The 25944-nt window shown below is 39.4% G+C and overlaps 1 protein-coding gene across 2 annotated transcripts in view; it reads right to left on the reverse strand.

Moving 5' to 3' along the window:
* RPA1 (replication protein A1) overlaps positions 1–25928 on the reverse strand; it is a 53343-nt gene extending 27415 nt beyond the window's left edge. For both annotated transcript variants that reach the window (XM_079903525.1, XM_079903526.1), the window contains exons 1-5: positions 25773–25928; positions 12245–12295; positions 10715–10793; positions 9961–10069; positions 1613–1701 (exon numbers count right to left, since the gene is read on the reverse strand). In XM_079903525.1, the coding sequence (XP_079759651.1) occupies positions 1613–1701; positions 9961–10069; positions 10715–10793; positions 12245–12295; positions 25773–25805 (361 nt within the window). In that variant the 5' untranslated portion in view covers positions 25806–25928. The remainder of the gene's footprint in view (positions 1–1612; positions 1702–9960; positions 10070–10714; positions 10794–12244; positions 12296–25772) is intronic.
* Between the last annotated feature and the right edge of the window lie 16 nt (positions 25929–25944).

The following is a 25944-nucleotide window of genomic DNA, read 5'->3' on the forward strand; positions in this document are numbered from 1 at the left end:
ATTCAGAAGTCTATAGAAGGCTTGCAACTTCAAAGGAAGGCTTGGTTGGTGAATTTCCACCAATACCAGCCCTTAGCACAGTAACAGCTACCCATTCCCCACCCCTCAGCCACGTGGCACACAGCAGTGGACCTGTTCCTGGAGCAGCCTGCACACAGTTTCTGGAGCTGAGGTGGGCAGAAAGGACCCTGTCCTCCATATACTGGGGATCTGTGCTGTGAATGCTCCTTCTGATCACAGAGGTGCAAAGAGACAGTGACCACTGCGGTTGCTTCCTCCAGCGTTGCAAGCCCTAAGCCCTCTGATGCAGTGCCTTCCAGGGATTTAAAGGGCTGGCACTCTTTCTTCCCATTTCATTTTTCTCTTCTTCCCCTTTTGGGAGGCCGACATTAAAGACTAAGATATTCAAAATAACTGCTAGAGGGGCTGGAGGTCGAACTAATTACCAATGATTCAATCAATCATGCCCAAGTAAGGAAGCCTCCATAAAAACCCCAAAGGGCAGGATTTGGGGAGCCTCTGTTGGTGAACACATGAAGGTCCAAGGCAGATGGCACACCCTGAGGGCATGGAAGCTCTGCACCCCTTTCCCCATACCTCACCTTATGCCTGCCCTTCTACCTCACTGTTCCTGAGTTATAGCCTTTGTAATAAACCGGTAATCTAGTAAGTAAATTGTTTCTCTGAGTTCTGTGAGCCACTCTAGCAAATCACTCTAATTGAACCTGAGGAGGGAGTTGTAGGAAGCTACAATTTACAGCTAGCTGGTCAGAAGCACAGATAACAACCTGGACTTACTTTTTTATTTTTTTTAAATTTTATTTATTTATTTTTGGCTGCATTGGGTCTTTGTTGCTGCACGCGGGCTTTCTCTAGCTGCGGCGCACAGGGGCTACTCTTCGCTGCGGTGCGCGGGCTTCTCATTGCGGTGGCTTCTCTTGTTGTGGAGCACGGGCTCTAGAGACGTAGACTTCAGTAGTTGCGGAGTGTGGGCTCAGTAGTTGTGGCTTGTGGGCTCTAGAGCACAGGCTCAGCAGTTGTGGCGCACGGGCTTAGTTGCACCGCGGCATGTGGGATCTTCCCGGACCAGGGCTCGAACCTGTGTCCCCTGCATTGACAGGTGGATTCTTAACTACTGCGCCACCAGGGAAGTCCCAGCCTGGACTCTGGACTGAAGGGGAGCGGGTGTGAGGGGTGGAGGCAGTCCAGTGGAACTGAGCCCTTACCCTGTGAAATCTGAGGCTAACTCCAGGTAGCTAGTGTCAGAACTAAATTGAATTGTAGGAGACCCAGCTCGTGTCCACATAGAACTGGAGAACTGCTTATCAGGGGGAAGAAAAAAAACCCCATACATCTGGTCACAGAAGAGCCAGAAGTATGTACGACTGTTGTGTGTAGAGAAAAACAGAGGAGAGGTTTTCCTTTACAGAGTCCTACCATCATTTCTTCAGTATTGAAAAAAAAGAAAAACAATGAAAGAATAACCTGGTCACTAGACTCCCAAATCACTAGTTTTAGTAAGAGTAACAAATCAAACTATATCAAAAGGAAGAATTCCAAATCTATGAAGAGGTATTCAACTGAGTGTTACAACCTGTAAAAAACATTTTACCTTCATTATAGGGCACTGGATTGCCAATCTTTAATCCAACTTCTTCACCTGATTTCAAAACTTCTAACTCCATCAAAATAATCACTCTCCTACAAAGGCAAACAAATAGAAACATGTTAGAAAAAATAAACTCAGAAGACCTTCAAACGACAAGCTACTTAAAAAGCTTCCCCCAATAATCACTGTGATAAAACTATTTCCCTTTGTCAATTGTTTTTCATTACTGAATAACTTGAGAAACATATGATATCAATTCCTACATAAACATTTCCCTTAATCTTTCATTGTATCATTATCAAGGGCTTTTATGATTGCAGGGTTTTCATTTCCCAGCTAGTTCCTTAATTAAAATGCAGTGTCCTTACTACATACTGTATCTTCAAGGAGCAAATGATGTGGTAAGAATTTAGATTACTAAACCCAAGAATATGTGGCACAAGAGATGATCTGTTTTCAGAAACATATACTTTACTGAACAATTACCTTTTCCCAGTGAAAACCATGATTACAGATATTTTTTAATTGTGATTACTATTAACTAAGAACTTCCAATTCTTTGTCCATCTTTAATTCTGATTAAAATCTTTCAATAACTTCTCAAGGACCTTTGGCCAAAAGTTAAAAGCCTTTTCACACAGCCTACAAGGCTCTGTAAGGTCTGGCCTTGCACTAACCTCTCCAGCTCATCTCGCGCCGTTTCCCCGTGGTGCTCTGCTCTCCACCATCTGTTTCCTTCCAGCTCTTGGTGTACATTCCGCTCTCTCCTGCCACAAGGCCTCTGTACACGCCGCTTTCTGATTGTGATGGTCTCTCATTCTGCCTCATCTAATATTCAGACGCCTCCTTAATCTTTGGTTTAGATCAGTTTTCTGTTATACTCCTTTCTACAGCCATCACTTCTTTCCTTCAGGTCACTTCTCTCAGGTTTAATTAATATATATTGGCATATAATTATTAATATTTGGGTTAATTATGGTCATTATTTGATTATTTACTCACATATGATATATTTTAGTTGTATATTCATTATTTATTATCTATTTCTCTTACTAAACTGCACTTTCAGTAATGGCAGGTATCCTCCAGCGTCAACTGTAGCAACTGGTCCACAGTCGTTGCTCAATACGTGCTTGAACAAGAATGTCACAATCACGCTCGTATTTTAAAGAGGACTGCAATATGAAGGAATCTGAGGGGAACACAACTGGAGGCAGGGGGAACAACAGAAGGAAGAACTGACGGGGCCTGAATTAGCACAGTTGAGACGGACATTAAATATAGTAGATGGGAAATTCAATTCCCTGGTAGTCCAGTGGTTAGGACTCCATGCTTCCACTGGAGGGAGGACAGGTTTGATTCCTGGTCAGGGAACTAAGATCCTGCATGCCGCACAGTGCAGCCAAAAGGAAAAAAAAAAAAGAGTAGATGGTCTGGAGCAATTATTTAAGCAATAATAGGCCCAACCTCATTGTGATGGAGTCTTTAAATGGTCTGACTGCTGTAGTTTGGATTTTCACATGCAATTGATCAATTTGGGCTACCTTTATCAAGTTTTCGTAACAAGGTTATATTACTTCAATAAAATAAGCTTGAAACTATCTGTTTCTGAATATTACATACAGATTCACTATAAAAACTCTCATAGATATTTAGTGGTATTTTAACTACCTTCCGAAAGTATCCAAATTTTGGATAACATAGAAAAATGGAAGGCTTATTATCATTTAGCATTACCTTAATACCAAAACCTAAGAAAAAACCCACTAAAAAAACCCACTAATTTTATTTTGTAATATACATACGTCCTAACTGAAATATCAGCAAGAAGAATCCAGCGGCATATCAGAAGAATACACCAATATCAACTTACAGAAAACACAGATGACAAGGACACATTACAACTTTATAAAGATACAACCAGCAAAATCCAGACTATGGGAAACCGTGCATGAGGATGAAGTACAAATGACCTGGTTTCTTCAACAAACAAACACTAAGGGAGGAAAAAAGATATGCAGGAGGAACCTAGATTCATAGAGACTTAAAAGAACTATCAACCTACTGCAGTGAGAACTTTACTTTGGATTCTGATACAGACAAATTAATTACACACACACACAAATAGTTGGAAACTGAACAGTGACAGAATATTTGATATTTTAGGTGTAAAAATGGAATTTTTAAAAAAGAATTACTACCTTTTAAAGATATATACTAAAATATTTGTGGAGGAAATATATCCGAGATTTGCTTCAAAATCATAGAGGAGGGTAGATGTGGAAGGCATTTAGATAAAACAAGATTGGATATCAAGTGATAATCTGAAGATGGATAACAGGATATATAGGGATTCACATACCATATTCTTGAATGGACTGAGTATCAAATACTATGTAAATTTACTGCAGTTCTTTGTATTCCGACAGGACTTTTGTTTTGTTTTTTTTGATACTTGAAAGAATATGGAAGAAGAGTAATAAGTACGGAAGAATAAATATAGAAAAACTACCAGGTGGGCTTCCCTGGTGGTGCACTGATTAAGAATCTGCCTGCCAATCAATGCAGGGGACACACGTTCGCGCCCTGGTGTGGGAAGATCCCACATGCCGCGGAGCAACTAAGCCCGTGCACCACAACTACTGAGCCTGCGTTCTAGAACCCGCGAGCCACAACTACTTAGCCTGCATGCTGCAACTACCGTGCGCCTAGAGCCCGTGCTCCACAACAAGAGAAGCCACCACAATGAGAAACCTGAGCACCACAACTAAGAGTAGCCTCCACTCGCCGCAACTAGAGAAAGCCTGCGCACAGCAACAAAGACCCAACACAGCCAAAAATAAACTAAAAAAAGAAAAAAAAAAGAAAGAAAAACTACGAAGAAAATTTGGGGGGAGAAAAAAGTAAAGGAAGACATCGTCTGTAAGTTACTAAAATATTCTACAGATGATACTTTACCTGGAAACACTATGGCAGATGTAATTATCTGTGTTGATGAAGATGTGGAGAAACTGGAACCCTCATACATTGCTAGAGGGAATGTAAATTACTGTAGCCACTCTGGAAAATAGTCTGGCAGTTCCTCAAAAATTTAATCGTAAAGTTACCATTTGACACACAATTCTACTCCTAGATATATATAAAATAAACGGAAACATGTCCACACAAAAACTTGTACGCGAACGTCTACAGCATTATTCATAATAGCGAAAAGGTGGAAACAACCCTAACGTCCAAACAACTAGATAAACAAAATGTGACATATCTATACAATGGAATACTATTTGGCCATAAAAAGGAACGACGTACTGACATGTGGTACAACATGAACCTTGAAAATATCATGCTTAGTAAGAGGCCAGCCACAAGGGACCACATATTATATGACTTCATTTATAAGAAATGTCCAGAATAAGCAAATCCTATAGAGACAGAAAGCAGATTAGTGGTTGTCTAGGGCTGGGGAGGATAGGGAGTTTGGGGGTGATATCTAAAGGGTATAGGGTTTATTTGGAGGGCAATAAAATATTCTAAAATTAATTGTGGTAATGGCTGCACAACTCTGAATATAGTAAAAACTATTTTACACTTTAAATAGATGAACTGTATGGTATATGGACTATATCTCAAGATGTCACCAAAAAAAAAAAAAAGAAAGAAAAAACAAACTCTGGCACTGACACAAGACTAGACAAGCAGATCAAAGGAAAAGATGGCAAACAGAACAGAGTCAGATAAATGGAATACTAGTCTCTCTTTACCTCTTTTTGTCACCAACCATCAACCCTCCACATAGCTATCAAAATAATCTCTTGGAAACTTTAAAAAACTTAAATCAAATTGTACCAATACTCCCCTGCTCGAAAGCCTATAGCTTCCCATCACACTTAGAATAAAATAAGCTCCTTACTTCCATGGAAGCTTGGAAGCTTCCACTTCCAAGCTCCTTAAGTCTTCCATGATATGGACTAACCATTTGGGAAAAATTAAGCTAAATTCCTCCTTCGTACCCTATATCAAAGTAAACCTCATATCAAATCACTACATTGTACACCTGAAACTAATACAATACTCTCAATCAACTATACTTCAATAAAAAACAAAAATCAAAACCTTAAATAACTTAAAATAATCCCACTGCTTTTAAAACTAAAAAAAAAAAACCTCAGATGAACCAAAATCTATTTTAAAAAATCCACAGAATGTCTGAAGAACTAAGAAGTATTTTTAAATAACCCAGTCAGGAAGCTTCCTAAGCAAAATACAAAATTCAGAAGCCATAAAGAAAAAAATGGACAAAATTGACTAAACTTTTAAAAAATTCTTTAATTCCACATCACAAGACACCATAAACAGTCTATAAAGGTAGACTACAAGGTCTAATAAAGAATTAGCGAACAAAGAATTGATCTCCCTGATTTACAAAGCGCATCCTCCACATCTCCCTGAACACATACACGCAAAGGACAAAGTATATCATCAAAAGCTCTTCAGAGAAGAAGTAGGAAGAGTAAGTATATGAAAAGACACTTGACCTCACTAACAGGGGAATTTATTATTTTATATATCTATTGTTTTCCTTTTATAATACAGAAATTTAAGTTAAAATAATGATGACTGGCAACTATTTTTTTAAAATCAGTAATATCTGCTATGTTGACAAGGTTAAGGGGAAACAAGTATTTTTCCCCCTAAAAACAGGTTTATTGAACACATACCATAAAATTTATCCTTTAAAAGTATAATTCAGTGGTTTTTAGTATATTTACAGAATTGTGCAAGCATCACCACCACCTGACTTCAGAACATTTCTACCGCCCCAAGAAAGAAACCCTGTGCTCCACGGCGGTCACTCTCCATTCCCCCACCACTGGAAACCACGAATCTCATTTCTGTCTGTGTATTTGCCTATTCAGAAACAGGTACTCTTACACAAGGCTCATGAGTATGTTAATTGGTATACTTTCTACAACAGACGTCCTTTGATCCCCACAACTCCTAAGAAATAACAGCATGAGCATGTAAAGATAAATGTACAAGGATGACTGCTAAAGCCCTGTTGGGAATAAACCTAAATGACCATCAAACCTAACTGACCAGGGCTTCCCTGGTGGCGCAGTGGGACATGGGTTCGAGCCCTGGTCTGGGAAGATCCCACATGCCGTGGAGCAACTAGGCCCGTGAGCCACAACTACTGAGCCTATGCGTCTGGAGCTTGTGCTCCACAACAAGAGAGGCCGCGACAGTGAGAGGCCCGCGCACCGTGATGAAGAGTGGCCCCCGCTCGCCGCAACTAGAGAAAGCCCACGCACAGAATCAAAGACCCAACACAGCCAAAATAAATAAATAAATTAAATAAATTTAAAAAAACCTAACTGACCATCAAGGTAAGGAATAAACCTGGTCGTACACACACAGGTTCTGAGCAGAGGCAGGAAGGAACACACGGCATGTAGCCATGCTGAGGCGGTGAAATAAGGCAAAGCTCACAGGAGTGGAACTCCACCCTAGACTGCAGCGAATGGAGCTCGAGGTTTAGTATTCAACCACAGCAAAGCTCTCCACCCTCCCCTATACCACGCCCTAGAGGAGAGAAAAGTGGCTAGAAAGCACCACTCAAGCACTCCAAGGTAGCCTGAAGTGGAAGATAACAGGTCCCAAGTGGGAAGGTTGGCAAGGGGATGTACCTAGACTAGACTATGTCAGAGCAAATGAAGTCTGGACAGAACTGTCCACATTAAGCATGAACAAGATAAAAAGAAATAACATAGCAACAATGTAACACACAACAGTGTATAAAAATAAAAGGAACAGAAGAGGCAGAGACAATTAACAATCCCACCTAGAGGAAAGCATAAGCCAAGAAAGGGAATACTTCGCAAGTGTGGTGTACAAAATAAGACTAAGAATTCAATAAAAGTCAAAAGATGAGATGAAACAAGAGATTGAGAGGAAAAGGGCGCTTGAAAAGTTAAGGAAAAAACAGAACAAAAGCAGTATCATTATACATCTAATACTTAAACTATAAACATCAAGGAACAGAACAGAGAAAGCTAAAAACTGAACTATAATATATAATATGTTGGAAAATCTTAAATGAATCCAATGCATGCATTAGAAAAAAGACTAGAGCAAACTGGAGACATACATGGAGAACAAAGTTATCCTGGAACTCAAATGAAACAGAAACATAAGTAAAAACTGGAACTCAAATGAAACAGAAAAGATCATTAAGGAATAACAGAACAGTCTCATCAAAAAGAAAGAGCTAACTCCTAACTGCAGACTGAAAGGGCACCATGCACCGGCGGGGGAAAAAAAAAGGAAACCACTGACATTTGAGACATAGCCTGGTTAAGTTACTGAACTTGAAACATAAAGAATTCTTCCATCTAATCCACAGAATCCATTCAAGTTTCATAAGTTGTCTTAATGATATGCTTAATAGCAATAGGATCCAGTTCAGGATCACTTGTTATATTTAATTATATCTCTTTAGACTCCATGAATCTGGAAGGACTCTTTTACTTTTATGCTTGAAATTTGAAAATCAGTTATTTTATAGAATGTCCCTCAATTTACCTGAGGCTTCCTCATGATTAGATACAGATTATGCATCTTTGGCAAGAATATAATAGTACTGATGCAATGTTCTTCCCACTGTATCCTACCAGGTAATACATGACTTCTGTTTGTCCCATTACTGGTAATGTTAATGTCAATCATTGGAATAAGGTGCTGTCTGCCAGCTTTCTCCACTGTAAAGTTGCTTCTTTTCCTTTTACAATTAATAATTATGCTCTGGGGAGGTACTTTTACCCTATAAATAACTTGTTTATAACAAATAACTTGTTCCTCCATCAAATTTTTACCACTTGTTTCAGCATCTGTGGTAGGCTAAATGACCACCCCCAACCAAAAGATATTCAAGTCCTAATCCCTGGAACCTATGAATGTTACCTTATATAGCAAAAAGGGACTTTGCAGATGTGATTAAACTAAGGATTGAAGTGGCAATTTTATCCCAGATTATCCGATGGGCCTTAAAAGCAACCACATATCCTTCTAAGAAGGAGGCAGAGGCAGACCTGGCATAGACAGAGAAGATGTAATGTGACCATGGAAGAAGGGATTGGAGTGATGCAGCCGTAAGCCAAGGAATGCTAGCAACCACCAGAAGCTGGAAGAGGCAAGGAATGGATTCTCCCAGAGATCTCCCAGAAGGAGCCGGGCCCTGCTGACACCGTGATCTCAGCCCGGTGAAACTGACTTCAACTTCTAACTTCCAGGGAAAATAATTTCTGTTGTTCTAAACCACCAAATTTGCAGTAATTTGTTACAGCAGCCACAGGAAACTTATATAGCACCTATTAATGTTTCCTGCCTGAATTAATACTATGACGGTTGCCAAATGGTGATTTTCTAATCCCATCAATCCATTTACATTTTTAGATGGCATTCTATTGTAAGAAAAAGCTTTCTGTTCCCCCCCCCCGTATTCATTTATTCAGTATGGACTTATGAATTCTTATTTTATTCAGTAGGTTGCAGTCTGTTACTATTTATTTATTTACTTATTTACTTTTAATTATTTAATTAATTAATTATTTATTTGGCTGCGCAGCGTCTTAGTTGTGGCAGGCGGGATCTTCGTTGCCGCGTGAAGGATCTTCGTTCCGTCATGAGGATCTTTCAGTTGCAGCATGTGGCATCTAGTTCCCTGACCAGGGATCGATCCCAGGCCCCCTGCATTGGGAGTGCAAAGTCTTAACCAGTGGACCACTGGGGAGTCCCTATTTTTATTTCGACTTTTAAATTGCCCTAGATTTGGCAAATATGACTCTGCTAGCCAACAAAAAACGTCATATTTCAGCAGTGGTTAATCAGGTGTGAATAACAGTTCTGTTCACCACTGTATCTCTAGCATGTAGCATCTTGTAGGTACTTAGCATACTCTGTCGGCTGAAGAAAGTGTTTACTATGAAAGATTCAAGACCGCAAAAAGGGCAGTGTTACATAATTAATTATATCTTCTTTTGCCCTAATAAGTGATCCCATTTCATTAAAAGATACTTAAAAAGAGACTCCTAAAATCAGTGCTGCTGAAGAGATTAGAAATGAGATTTCTGAATTCGGCTTTAATTTCCTGCTGTGAAATTTCCAGTTCAGTTCCATATTTTTCTCCTTTTGGTGCCACATTTTAGTTGCCTGAGTTCAGAACTCAATAGTTGTAAATTCTTAGCTGAAAGCTTTTCGACTTCTAATTGAATTTTGGCATCCAATGAACTTGTCTGTTCAAAAATTAGTCCCAATATACAACACAATAGAACAGAAAAAAAGATACCACATACCTTCCATCTTTCAGAGTGTTCACAATAAATCGGTTAATCTGGCAAATACAGTTGCTAGACAATCGTTCTTCCTCAACAAGAGGGTTCAACTGTGTTGCCAACATGAAAGCTGAAAAGCACAGAGATTACTTCAGTCTCTAAAACATTTCAGTCATGACAATCTAAAAGCTGATCACACCTGTACCATTAAAGAAAAACAATGCCTTAAATATTAAAACTACTCAGATTCTGCATAGTGAAAAACAGTATTAATTTGCTGTGCATTAAACAGCTGCTGCTACTCTGAAATTAAGTATTTCTTAAAGTGCCCCAAATCATCTTTTCCATCATTCAGGTTTCATGACAAAGACTAAAAAATCTTTTCTAGGTCCTTCACCTTGTGACTAGAGACAGTAAGTATATACTCTGCAAATTCTCTCCTTTCTCCCTGTAAAGCTTCCAGCACAGAAATAAAACCCCAAAAAGACAAGTATAGGACAGCTAACCAATCATATTCACTAAATGTCAATATCATCCTAAGGGAAATTAATCAAAGAAAGCACAGAGCACCAGTTAGACAAAATTAAGCCAAGTGGCAGCTTTCCACTCGACCCAGTCTATTGTTAGAATGCTCTCTGCCAGCTGCAATTCTGTCCTTCCGAAGGCAGAGCCAAGCCAATGGAGACTTCTGGAATGCTCCAATTACTGCAATCAAAGTCTTGGCTGCGCTTTTATTATTTAAATATAAATTCCTAGATTTATACATCATACGTACAAGACAGAGTATTCAATCCATCACTCATAAGCAGTCGATAACGGGGTGGATTATTCCCTGTAGCAATGGGACGGATGTTCTAGGAGAGAAAACATGATTCATTAGCCAGGCTGTCTGCTCAGTCCCCAGGGATCAGTAAACTTAAGTGGCAGGAGAGTGCATTCGCCATTAGTTCAACACAACTGAGAACTGCTTGCCCACTCTCGACACCTAAATCCAAGTAAAAGAAAATTGGATTTGATGATTCTCCCACCAACCTCTCTCTAACATTATTAAACATAACATAAACGAGAATAAAATAGGTTGCCAATACTCTTCTGTTCTCTCTCCCTTAACTCAAACTCGATTGAAAATTAATTTAAAAAAACATACAATAAGTCACCTAATATATGTATGGTACTATGTAGGAAACATGATAAAAATACAAAATGGAAGAAAAAATCCTTGCCCTGAAGAGGCTTATAACTGGGGTGGAGACGGAGGCAGAGAGACATAGCAGAGGTGTGCACATAATGACAAGACATTTATTCCAGCTTAAAGGAAATCAGAGGCAGCTTTCTGAAGAAAATGAAATACGGAAACAGCCTTAAGATGACTGGCGGGAGGGACTTCCCTGGTGGCACAGTGGTTGAGAATCCGCCTGCCAATGCAGCGGACACGGGTTCAAGCGCTGGTCCGGGAGGATCCCACATGCTGGGAAGCGACTAAGCCCGTGCGCCACAACTACTGAGTCTGCGCTCTAGGGCCCACAAGCCACAACTATTGAGCCTGTGTGCCACAACTACTGAAGCCCACACGCCTAGAGCCCATGCTCCGCAACAAGAGAAGCCACCGCAATGAGAAGCCCGTGCACTGCAACTAGAGAAAGCCCGCAGGCAGCAACGAAGACCCACCGCAGCCAAAAGTTAATAAAATTTTAAAAAATAAAATAAAATAAAATAATAAAACTGGGAATGTTTGCCTTTAAAAAAAAGAAAAAAAGATGACTGGCAGGGAGTTTGGGAGTAACAGGGAGACAGACCATCAGGCTTACTGACTCACAATCTGCAAGTATGATCCAGGATTCCGCTCCTATTGATTTGTAAAATTCTCACTAAAATTTGAGAACCCCTTAAATGAATGATAGGGTTAATGAAGAATTTTAAGCAGACAAGTTCGTCAGGTAGATCTCTCCAGAGGCCACATGTAAGGCAGATCTGAGCAAGAAAAACCCCAGGGCAGAAAGACAACCAAGGAGGCAGAAGTACTGATGTGCAGCGCTACAGTATCCACCAACTGTGGAAAGAACAGAAAGGCCAAGCCTCAAATGTGAACCTCCAAAGGTCAAACTCTGGCTGACGCAACATTAAAAGTAAAGCCTGGTTCCTCTCTCTGAGTTACAACACGGACTGGACTATTTTTGTGATGATGAAGAGAATTTTGTCAAGTGGACACACTTCCTGAAGTGGACTGTATGTCCTCTATCAAATGTAATTTATAATTATATGTAAGTTTAAAAAACGTTTGACATAAAAATATGTAGGTACTCACAATGACTTGGAGAATGGGTGTTATGCCTGTAATTCCCTGTTGCATTATGGCCTGAAAAAGTAAAAACAGATGCTTATGAGACAGGCACTCAAATCATGATTAAAACTTGACATATTTTTAATTTGGTGTCTGGAATAAACCACAGATGACATTATTAAAAGACCCTTTTCAGAACTTATCATTTGAAAATCTACTTTAAGTTTTATCACTCTGGACAAATCATAAAATCGTAAAAGTGGGATTCATACTTACCAACAAGGATACTACATCTAAAAAGCTGGCATCGCGTATGTACTCATTATTCATAATAGCACATTTATTTTCCTACACTGCCCATTAATAGGGAATCAAACAAGTAAGTACAGCAAACCCTTAAAACAGAATATTATGCAGCCTTAAGAAGATATTTCTAGGGACTTCCCTGGTGGTGCAGTGGTTAAGAATCCACCTGCCAGTGCAGCGGACACGGGTTTGAGCCCTGGTCCAGGAAGATTCCACACGCTGCGGAGCATCTAAGGCTGCAAGCCACAACCACTGAGCCTGCACGCCACAACAACTGAAGCCCACGTGCTACAACTACTGAAGCCCGTGCGCCTAGAGCCCATGCTCCGCAACAAGAGAAGAAGAGAAGCCACTGCAATGAGAAGCCCGTGCACCGCAATGAAGAGTAGCCCCAGCTCGCCCCAACTAGAGAAAGCCTACACGCAGCAACAAAGACCCAACGCAGTCCAGAAAAGAAAAAAAAGGTGTTTCTATACCACTGGTTGCCTCTTGTGAGAGGAATTGGGTGCTGCGGGACATGTGTGGGAGGCAGACCTTGCACTACATCCTCTTTTATACTTTTTGAATGTTAAATCTCACGACTCTATTAGCAATTATAAAAATAATTTCTAACAAAAGCAAAATAACTATTAATCAGGCTTTTAGTTCGTTTTTAAAAAGGCATCATTTAAAGGTAACCATCAGAAAAACTAGCTAGCTAAAACTCGTTGTCTGACGCCTGCTTTTGCCCATGCTGAAATAAGTGATACCAGACTAGCTCTTCCAACCATAAACTAAAAACTGGACAAAAATATAAAAACTGTTTTCAAATACCAGGCAACAGGTAGAACAAGACTGTGATCCCTGAAAGGAAAACAAATGAGTTTCTGCAGAGAGGCACTTTTGGACCATAGCACAGGGAAGGGAACCCAAAAAGAATACAGCAGTCCTGCTGAGCACAGATCAGTTTGAGGAGGTGCGTTATCTGGACTTCCTGGATGCAGAGTACCCGACAGGAGAGAGCTACATAGAGAAAGAGCTTCAATAACCTATGCAGGGGTTCCCTTGAGTTTTTGGCTGAATTCTAAGTTGTGCATACACAGGATGAGGTGCCACAGACCAGGTAAAGATTAGAGAGATACAAGCTGAAAAATTACTGGCGCTCACCCAGGCTAGAATACATTTGAGTTCCAATTAGCCATTTGAGTGGAGAGAACTCAATAAACACCTGGTGCATTCAGTAGAAACCCCAGAAAGGCCATGCTTTAGAAATAGACTAAACTATCCCCAAAGTAAAAGCTACTCGAGACCCACTACAGTCTCAAAGGGCTCAGCTGATCTGCAAGTAAGTTAACAGTCTGCCAGAACAACTCAATCTCTATACACATAATCTAGACACTGAACAACGTATTGTTCTTAATGTCCATTGCCATCTGGGGTCCCAAGACCTTTTCAGAGGGTACATAAGTTGAAAACTATTTTCATCATAATAAACAAGCTTTTGTCCTTCTCACTCTCATTCATTCAATACAATGAAAAACTGGCTGAAGGACTAATAAAACTATACTATTACCACTTATGAATGTCTACTGGATGAAAAATCAGTAATAGAAATCACAGCAGTTCCACTTTCTAATAATAAAGCAACTTGTTGAATTAAAGAACAAGATACATCATGAAGACTGAGTTCATATCTCTTCCGCAGAATTCTCCTTTTGCCTTATGAATGGATGAATAGATAGATGTGGCTGGACTGGCTGCTTTGCTTGTGTTCATCTCCTATCAGTACCAACTAATCATCTAGTAAGATCTTCTTTCATGTGAATGCTTGACGACAAACACAGACTATGCTGAAATATTCCAAGTGTTGAATCACTTACAAAACTCATGGTTTATCCTGAAACAGCTGTGTTGACATTTGCACTGATGGTGCAAAGCAGTGGTAGGTAAAACTACTGGTGCCTTAGCCGAGTTACTATAGTAGTAGTCACTGTATTCTTCACTGCCCTGAACACACTGGGGAGGGGAGTTTCACTAAAAAAAAAAAAAAAGAAAAGAAAAGAAACTTGAAGAAATAAAATTATTACATTAAATCGTAACCTTGAGGACAAAAAAATTTTAATATTCTATGCAACCATACAGAAAGTATGCCAAAGTGCTTCTGCTGAAGTATGGCTGCGGCCTTGAGGAAAAGCACTGCTACAACTGTTCGAGCTGCAAGTTGAACCGGCCGTTTTTTCGTCACAGAACGTCATTTTAACTTGAAAGGGCAAACGACAAACTGTGGTTATTCAGACTTGGGAATTTAGTGGATATCTTCTCAAAAATAAAGTGAGACAATTAACTGTATTTGTTGCCAATGATAAAAGAGTTTTCTAATGAAAAGCAGGACTTTTGAAAACTTGTATTCACCAGCTTCCTAATACTTACTGACTTTTCTTAATTAAATCAGTAATGATGTTAATAAGCATGAATTTTTGTCATATAACAAAATATATCAACATTTGGAAGATCTGTAAAATGCAATGAACCGATATTTTCCAAATGACCGAAACATGGCGTTACAGATAATGCATAGGTAGAAGATCTATTCAAAATGGAAGACCGGCCAAATCTACATTCCAACTAACGTTTAAGAAACTACCATTTGGTGAGTTTTGATACAGTGTTAAAGGAAACCTGATTTTCTATTCAAAACACTTCTGACACCAAATGTGTGGGTTTTCCACATGAAACAATTCTCTGCAGACACCAACTGGGCGTCTCACAAGTCAACTTAATTTTGACACTAACTACCCAGAATTAGAGTAGACCCCACAGGTTAAGGGCTCAGTCCCACAAGACTGTCCAAGTGCCCACTTCATACACTAATCTCAAGTAGTGGGTCCCCAGGTGGCCCAGTTTACACTTGTTTGACTTGGCTACAAATTGTGGGGACTTCCTGGGAGTCCCTCACAGAACTCAGGGAAACACTTTACTTAGTATTACTGGTATATTATAAGAGATAGTTAAAAGGATACAAATGAAAATCAGATGGAGAGGCACATAAGACAAGGTCTGGATGCCCAAGCACAGGAGATTCTGTTCCTGTGGAGTCTGGGGGTGTGCCCCCTCCCAGCATGGAGATGTGTTCACCAAACTAGAAGCCCTCTGAATTTTGTTGTTTAGGGATTTTTCTGAAGGCCCCATTACATAGGCATGATTGATTAAATTGTTGGCTATTGGTGATTAGCTCAATCTCCAGCCTCTATCCTGTGGGGTGAGGGGTAGAGCAGAAAGTTTCAACCCTTTAATCACATGATTGGTTCCTGGCAATCAACCCCTATCCTGAAGCTACCCTGGAGCCCACCAAGAGTTACCTCATTAAACCTCAGGTATGGCTGAAAGGGGCTTATCGTAAATAACAAAAAAAGCTCCTCCCACCCTATCACTCAGGAAATTCCAAGGGTTTCAGGAGTTCTGTGTACCAAAAACTGGACAAAGACCAAACATATATTTCTTATTATATTACAAGGATCAGCGAAGAAGCCTGAAAAAGGCTATTAAAATACTCCTCCTTTTTCCAACTACATATTTGAAGCCAGATTTCCTCCATATAGTTCGACCAAAAAAACCATATATCCATATACTGAACGCAGGAGCTGGTATGAAAATCTAGCTGTCACGTCTTCTAGTAAGTCAGATATTAAAGCAATGTGCAAAAATGTAAAACAATGTCACTTTTCTATTTGTTTTGAACTATATAACGGTTTTTCCTAAAACATGTTATTTATGTTAACAGATGAGTTTATTGCTATTTTAAATGAATAAATATTTTTCAAATATCTGTTATAATTTCAAATATGGTAAGGGAGATATAACCCACAAAAACAAAAGCTTTGGGGGGGGGCATTCAGTGACTGTTTACAAATGAAAGGTATTCTAAAATCAAAACATTTGAGAGCCACTGTTTTGGACCAAACATTTGTGTCCTGACGCCACCTCCCAATTCATATGTTGACGTTCTAACCCTCAGTGTGAGGGTATCAAGTATGTATCAAGAGATACAAGAGTATCAAGAGATGGGGTCTTTCGAGGCAACTACTTTCAGATGAGGTCATGAGGGTGGAGCCACCATAATGAGATTACTGTCCTTATGAAAAGAGGGACTTCCCTGGCAGTCCAGTGGTTGAGACTCTGCGCTTCCACTTCAGGGGGCACGGCTCGATCCCTGGTCACGCAACTAAGATCTTGAATGCCACGAAGTGCAGCCAGAAAAAAAAAAAGAGAGGAAGAGACACCAGAACTCACTCTCTCCCGACACAAAGAAGAGGTCATGTGAGCACAGTGAGATGGCAGCTGCAAGCCAGGAAGACAGCCCTCACCCAGAACTAAATCTGCTGGTGCCTTGATGGATTTCTCAGCCTCTAGAATTGTGAGAAATAAATCTGCTGTTTACATCACCTAGTCTATGGTATTTTGTTATAGTAGTCCAAGCTAGGATGTGTTGCCTTAAAACAATCATTAAAACATAAAGCATCGCTAATAAGCCAACAGTGGAAATAAATTTTAATCATAAAAAATACTCAAATAATCCAAAAGTCGGGAAAAGTTAAAAAATAGAAAAAGAATAGATGGGACAAATAAAAAAACAAGCAGCAAAAGGAAAACTTAAACCCAAACTTGTAATTATATTAAGTGTAAATGGTTCAAGTACTCCAATTAAATGGAAGAAATTATTGTAATGAATAAGAAAGACCCAGCTATTTGCTTTGTACAAGAAACGCACTTCAAATATAAAAAGGCAAATTAAAAATAAAATACTGGAAAAAGATGTATCATTAAAAGCAGGCAAAGTAGACTTCAGGACAAGGAATATTACCCGGGATAAAAAAGGACATTTCATAATAATAGGGTTGATTCCTAAAGGAGACACAATGGGGACTTCCCTGGCGGTCCAGTGGTTAAGACTCCGCACTTCCACTGCAGGGGGCATGGGTTCAATCCCCAGTCAGGGAACTAAGATCCACATGCTGCACAGCACGGCCAAAAAAAAAAAAAAAGACACAATGATAAATGTGGTCACCTAACCACAGGGTTTCAAAATACACCAAGGAAAAACTGACAAAATGAAAAGGAGAAATAGACAAATCCACTATTATAATTGGTGGTTTCAACATTCTTCTCTCAGTAATTGACAGGGCAAATAGACCAAAAAATATAGAATTAAGAATATAGAAAACTTAAACTATCAGTAAACTTGACCTAATTAGATCATCTAACAACTGCAAAATACACATTCTTTTAAGTGTACCTGGAACATTTTCATCAAGATAGTGCATATACTGGGCAGTAAAACAAATCTCAATAAATGTTGAAAAGTTGAATTCATACAGAGTACGTTATTTGACCACACTACAATTAAACTAGAAATTAATAACAATATGATATCTAGAAAATCTCCAAATACTTGGAAGTTAAACAACAACCTTCTAAATAAACCATCTGTTGAAGAAGAAATCACAAGAGAAATTAGAAAGTTATTAACAGAATGAAAATTAAAATACAATCTGTCTAAATTTGTGGGATGTACCTAGAGCAATGCTTAGAAGGGAAAATACAGCTTTAAATGCTCCCATCAGAGAAGAAAAAAGCTCCCAAGTCAATTATCTAAGATTCCACCAAAAGGAGCCAGAAAAAGAATAAATTAAATCCAAGTACACAGGAGGAAAGAAATAATAAAAGAGCAAAAATCAATGAAATAGAAAATTGATAAATAATAGGAAAAACACAATTGAACCAAAAGCTGGTTCTTTGAAAAGATCAATAAAATTGATAAACTTCTAGCTAGTCTGGTCAAGAAAAAGAAGACACACATTCTCAATACCAGGAATGAAAAAGGCATCACTATAAATCATACATATATAAAATTTTATATATATTTATATAATAAGGGAATATCAGGAAATTTATGAAACAACTTAGATTAAATGGATAAGTCCCTTAAAAAAACCCACAAATTATCAAAACTACATAAAAATACAGAAAATCTAGATAATTCTACATCTATTAAAGAAATTAAATTTATAATTTAAAATATTCCAAAAGAGAAAACTCTAGGTCCAGATGGCTTTACTGGTAAATTCTATCTAACACTGAATGACAAAAAACACCAATCCTGCATAAATTATTTCAGGAGATAGAAGAGAACACTTTACAATTCATTGTATGATGCTAGCTTTACTCTGATAGAAAAAACACAGTCATTGTAAGAAAGAAAAATTACAGATCTATATATCACTCATCAATAAAGATGTAAAAATCCTCAACAAAATATCAGTAAATCAACTATAGCACTATATAAAATGTATATAATATGTCATGACTATGTGAGGTTTATTCCAAGAAGGCAAGGTTTACTCAACATTCAAAAATCTATTATTGGGCTTCCCTGGTGGCACAGTGGTTGAGAGTCCGCCTGCCGATGCGGGGGACGCAGGTTCGTGCCCCGGTCCGGGAGGATCCCGCATGCCGCAGAGCGGCTGGGCCCATGAGCCATGGCCGCTGAGCCTGCGCGTCCGGAGCCTGTGCTCCGCAGCGGGAGAGGCCCACGTACCGAAAAAAAAAAAAAAAAATCTATTATTGTAGTCTGTCACATTAACAGAATAAACAAGAAAAACCACAACCATCTCAATAGATGCAGAAAAAGCATTTGACAAAATTCACCATTTATTCATTATAAAAAGTCTCAGCAAATTAGGAATAGAAGATAGGGTTAAACTGATAGCAGGCATCTACCAAAAAATCTCATTACCAATCACACTTAATGGCAAAAGACTGAATGACTTCCCCTAAGATCAGGAACAAGGCAAGGATATAACTCTCATCACTTTTATTAAATATGGCAGTAGAGCTCCTAACTAATGCAACAAGACGAGAAAAAGAAATAAGGGCATAGGGACTTCCCTGGTGGTCCAGTGGGTAAGATTCTGAGCTCCCATTGAAGGGGGCCCGGGTTTGATCCCTGGTCGGGGAACTAGATCCCACCTGCATGCCACAACTAAGAGCCCACATGCCGCAACTAAGAGTCCACGTACCACAACTAAGATTCCATGTGCCACAACTAAGACCTGGCACAGCCTAAATAAATAAATAGATAAATAAATTTTTTTTAAAATATATTTTAGGGCTTCCCTGGTGGCGCAGTGGTTGAGAGGCCGCCTGCCGATGCAGGGGACACGGGTTCGCTCCCCGGTCCGGAAAGATCCCACATGCCGCGGAGCAGGTAGGCCCATGAGCCATGGCCGCTGAGCCTGCACGTCCAGAGACTGTGCTCCGCAACAGGAGAGGCCACAACAGTGAGAAGCCCGCATACGGCAAAAAAAAAAAAAAAAAAATATATATATATATATATATATGTATATTTTTAAAAAGAAATAAAGGCATAAAGATTGAAAAGTAAATAATAAAACTGTCTTTATGTGCAGATAGTCATGTACGTAGAAAATCCTAAGGCATCTACAAAAAGCTACTAAGTCAATTTACCGAGTTTTCAGGATACAAGGTTAATATGCAAAAATCAACTGTATTTTTATATACTGCCAATTAACAACTGGAAAATGAAATTTTTAAAAATACCATTTTAATATCATTAAAAAAACCTAAGTCTAACAATACATATGCAAGATTTGCATACTGAAAACTACAAAACCCTGAGAGAAATTAAAGAAAACCTAAGTAAATGAGAGATATAGCATGTCCATGGTTTGAAAGATTCAATGTCTGTAAGAAGCCAACTGATCCCAAATTGATCTATAAATGTAATGTACTATCAATCAAAATCCCATCAGGCTTTACTAGAAATTGACAAGCTGATTCTAAAATATATATGAAAATATAGAGAACCTAGATTCAGTAAAACAATTTTGAAAAAGAATGAAGCTGGAGAATTTATACTACCCAATTTCAAGACTTACTATATAACTACAGTTATGAAGACAATGTGGTACTGGTGTAAGTACTGACATATAGAGCAATTGCAGAATAGGCATTCTAGATATAGACCCACATATATATAAATTTTATCAAAGGTGACAACACAATTCAATGGAACATTATAGTCTTTATAACAAATGGGGCTGAAACACTGAATATCTGCAATGGAAAGAATGATCTATACACCATACATAAAAAGGTAAACTTGAAATGGATTACAGACCTGAATATAAACTAAAACTATAAAACTTCTAGAAGAAAACACAGGACAAAAGATTTGTAACCTTGAGGGAGACAAAGATCTTTGTGGACAGAAAAATACAATTCAGAAAAGGAAAAACAAAACAAAAAAAACCCAACTGAACATGAAAATTTAAAACTGCTCTTTTAAAAAAACACCATTGAGGGGCTTCCCTGGTGGTGCAGTGGTTGAGAGTCCGCCTGCCGATGCAGGGGATACAGGTTCATGCCCCGGTCTGGGAAGATCCCACATGCCGCGGAGCGGCTAGGCCCGTGAGCCATGGACGCTGAGCCTGTGCGTCCGGAGCCTGTTGCTCCACAACGGGAGAGGCCACAACAGTGAGAGGCCCGCATACCGCAAAAAAAAAAAATACACCATTGAGTTTCCCTGGTGGCCTGGTGGTTAAGAATCTGCCTGCCAATGCAGGGGACACGGGTTAGAGCCCTGGTCCGGGAAGATCCCACATGCCGCGGAGCAACTAAGCCCGTGCACCACAATTACTGAGCCTGTGCTCTAGAGCCCGCGAGCCACAACTACTGAGCCCATGTGCCACAACTGCTGAAGCCTGCACGCCTAGAGCCTGTGCTCTGCAACAAGAGAAGCCACTGTGATGAGAAGCCCGCGCACCACGACGAAGAGTAGCCCCCGCTCGCCGCAGCTAGAGAAAGCCAGTGTGCAGCAACGAAGACCCAACGCAGCTGAAAATAAATAAATAAAATTTATTTTTAAAAAAAACAGCATTAAAAGAATGAAAATCCTCAGATTGGGAGAAAATATATATAATGCTTTTATCTAACAAAAGACGTGTCCTGATTAAATAAAGAATTCTTACAACTAACTAATAAGAACACGTCCCAATTTTTTAAACAGGCAAAAGATATGAACATACACTTCACAAAAGAAGGAATACAAACAGCCAATAAGCACATGAAAAGATGCTCAAGATCATTAGTCATCAGCAAAACACAAATTAAAATCACAGTGAGACACCACTCCACATTCACTAGAATAGGTAAACCTAAAAAGACTGACAACACTTAGTGTTCGTGAGGAAATGGAGCAAACAGAATTCTCATAAACACTATGGAAATAGTTTAGCAATTTCTTATAAAGTTAAATGTTCAGTTATCACATGACCCAGCAACTGCACTCCCCAATATTTATCTCAGAGGAATTAAAATATATTTCCATAAGAAGACTTGTACATAAAAGTTCATAACATCTTCATTCATAATAGCCAAAAAGGAAAATAACCCAAATGTTCAACAGGTAAATAAATAATTGTGTTTATTCATACCATGGAACACTACTGGGCAATAAAAAGGTGCGAACTACTGAAACAACGTGGATAAATCTCAAAAATCATTTTGCTGAAAGAAAGAAGCCAGACACAAAGGGCACATATTATTTGATTCCATTTATATGAAGTTTTAGAACAGTCAAAACTAACCTGTAGTGATAGAAACCAGAACCCAAAACAGTGGTTGCCTAGGGTAGGGGCAGGGGATGGGAAAGGAGCAGATTGGGGTGGTGTATACATTTGTCAAAACTCATCAAACTGCATATAGTTTGATGCATTATTGCATATAGTTTGATGTATTACAGACTGATATAGTTTGTAAACAATACGTATTATAGTTTTTGTCATACATAAATCAAACTGAACTTCAGTAAAGGGGTTTTTTTTTTTTTTTAAAGGAACAGAACTGGGGGAAGGGACAGGTCAGTAATTTTATCAAGCACCTTTCTGTTTTATTTGATTCTAAAACCAAATACATGTAGTACCTTACCATTCTTTTTAATTTATTTGTGTCATCATAAATAGTGAATATAAGACTTACTCTTCTGGGACATATAGCATGATATATACACTTAAGACAGAACTGACTTAAATTTTCCAAATTAACATTGCTAATAAAAATACAAAGCAACAGTGGTGATCATTTTGTAATGTACAGAAATATCAAATTACTATGTTGTGCACCAAGAACTTACACAGTATTGTAAGCCAATTATACTTCAAAAACAGACAAACAAATGAACAAACTTATAGAAAAAAGAGATCAGATTTGTGGTTACCAGAGGCAGGAAGTAGAGGGAGGAGGAACCGGACAAACGTGGTCAAAAGGTACAAATTTCCAGTTATAAGATAAATAAGTACCAGGGATGTAACATACAACATGATTAATATAATTAACAATGCTATATATGAAATATAATTAACAATGTTATATATGAAAGTTATTAAGAGAGTAAATCCTAAGAGTTCTCATCACAAGGAAAAACATACTTTTTTCTTTTTATTTTGCATCTATATGAGGTGATGGACATTCACTAAATTTACTGTGGTAATTGTTTCATGATGTATGTAAGTCAAATCATTATGCTGTACACCTTAAACTTATACAGTGTTGTATGTCAATTATATCTCAATAAAACTGGAAGGAATAAAATACAAAACAACAGAATGGAATGGTTCAGAGCACACGTTCAAATCCTCACCTCATGCACAAATTATTTAACTTCTCTGGACTTCAATTACTTCATCTGTAAGATGGGGTTAATGATAAAAATCTACTTTACAGGGTTACTGTAACTACTGACTATAATAAAGTATCTGGCACATTGGAAAAGATCAAAAGTATTCATTCCCTTCCCCTTTCTTTGTATTACCTAATTACTCAAGATACAAATGCTATTAGTTCTATTTACCACAATAGTTCCACGCAAAATCTCTTATTTTATGTTCGCTCTTGCCGAAAATGCACTATTTGTGTGTTAGTGCTTACCCTTTGGGGTCTATGCCTTTTGAACTAAAATGATATTACCTGCTTTAGCTGATAAACAAACTTGACAAAGGTACTCTACACTCCATCACCACAAACACACACACACACAAATTTTCCTTATCATTTATGAACAAAACCTAAGTAATACTTCACCTAACACTGGAAATATGTTTCCTAAATTTTGAATATGGCAAAAACTAACTCATCATTTTTTTTTTTTTTTTGCGGTACGCGGGCCTCTCACTGTTGTGGCCTCTACCGTCGCGGAGCACAGGCTCCGGACGCGCAGGCTCAGCAGCCATGGCTCACGGGACCAGCCGCTCCGCGGCACGTGGGATCTTCCCAGACCGGGGCACGAACCCGCGTCCCCTGCACCGGCAGGCGAACTCTCAACCACTGCGCCACCAGGGAAGCCCCATCAAATTATTTGAAAAATACCAGTCACTTTCCTTGAAAGTGAAGAACAATTCCTAATTTGTCTTAAAGATGCAAGGTAGCAGCTATAAAGTAAACAAGGACTACAATTTGCAATCACTTCTCAGGGTTATTTCTAATTTATTAAAATATTCACTCAACTCTGCCAACTGTTCTTCCCCATCCATCTCTGTCCCTTTCTTTTCCCTGCCTCACGCGCAATTAGCAAACATTTATTGGGCACCTAAAACTTGCCAGTAGTCCTTCCGGTACTGGGGAGACTATGTTGAGCAAAAAACCAGACATAATTTCAGGCCTCAAAGAATTTACAATCCAGTGGAGGGAGACAGAAAGTAACTGATATGAATCAAATAAACAACATATAAATGTAAGATCACATCTGTGATTATTAATAATAGGTAACATACAATGACCATTTATTATGCATCAGGCATGGACTGAGCACTTTAAATTAATAGCTCATTTAATCGTCCCACTAACCTTAGGCAATAGGTACTAGGTATGATTAACCTCATTTGACAGAAGAGGAAAGGCAGAGTTTAATATCGTGAACAAACAGGAATTAGGGGCTGAAAATAAAGGGATTTAGCCTAGCAAGGGGAGTCAAGGAAGGCTTCTCTGAGGAAGTAACTGAGCAGAGACTTGAAGGTTACGTTAGTCAGCAAGGGGAGAATGAGGAACCACCCAGGCAGTAGGAACAGGTTAAAGAATGTTCAAAGCCCCTGTGGAAGGCAGGAGTATGAAATATACCCGGATTTAAATTAAAAAAAAAAAAAAAGGAAAGGCTTGAAAGGAGGAAAGAACTGGTGGGAATATGCTATGATGGGAATGGCAAGAGGAGAGTTATGCTGGGTAGAAGTGAGAAGGCCAGGCAGAAACAATGGTGCCAGTGTGGATGGAGAAAAGTAGATGCATTTAAGAGATATATGTGGAGGTAAAACACACCAGACTTGGGGAGGGACTGGACATCCAGGGTGACGGAATGTGTAGCAAGAATGATTCCACAATTTCTGGCTGTTGTAACTTAATGAATAATGGTGCCATTCATCCAGACAGGGAACGGTAGAGGCCCAAATTTAGAAAGATAATGGATTTGCTTTGGGACATGTTGAATTTAAAATGTTTTTGAGATATCAAGTACGCATCTGATAGAGGTTTGTCTTTCAGAGTAAAGGTGGCTCCGGACACAGATATTTGTGAGCAACTGACATACAGATGGTAATTTGTCTCGGGAGAAGAGTCAACAAAAATTTACAGAGAGATCTCCAGACGGGGAAAGACAAGCCAAGCTGAGCCACAGAAACCGAAAGAAGAGAGTGTTACCAAAAGAAAGCGATGATCAATAGTCAAACGCTGCTAAAAACTCGGGTAAATGTAACTCTCAAAAGTGTCTGTTGGATTTAACGACCTGGAGGCACTGCTGACTTTAGCCAGGGTTACTTCTATAGTGATCAGGGGAGTGACTGATTGGAGTCTGTTGAAGGGTTAATGGGAGGCGAGAAAAAGAAAGAACTGAAAACTGACAACTCTAGGAAAGTTAGGCTGTGGATGGGGGAAGGGGAGGAGAAAGAGAGTGGCTGCAGGAGAGAGATGGGTGAAAATCAACAGTTTATTTTGTTTCATTTCCTTAAGCAGGAAAAACATGAGCGTGTTTAAAAGACGATGGGAAAAATGCTTTGAGGAGTGATGACTCTAGGGAGTCACCCGGCGGTTCCTCCCCGGCCCCCGCTGTCTCCTCCTCCCGTGTTCTCTCCCCCTTCTCCACCCCGCACAGCCCCAAGGCCCACAGCCACCCCGGCCCGCGCCCGGCTCCGAGGCATCTCCTCACCGCAATGGCCCCCTCGCTCAGGTGGCCCACCATGGTTCCGCCGCAACAACTACTGAGCTCCGACACCCCTGCAGCCCTGGCTCTACTCCAGGGAACCCGCGCGCTCCAAAGCGATTGGCCAGCGGACCTGCGTGCACCGCGAAGACCTCCCGACGTGCGCAGGGCACGGGGG

This window comes from Stenella coeruleoalba (assembly GCF_951394435.1).
Source record: "Stenella coeruleoalba genome assembly, chromosome: 19".
In the NCBI taxonomy this organism is placed as follows: Eukaryota; Metazoa; Chordata; class Mammalia; order Artiodactyla; family Delphinidae; genus Stenella; species Stenella coeruleoalba.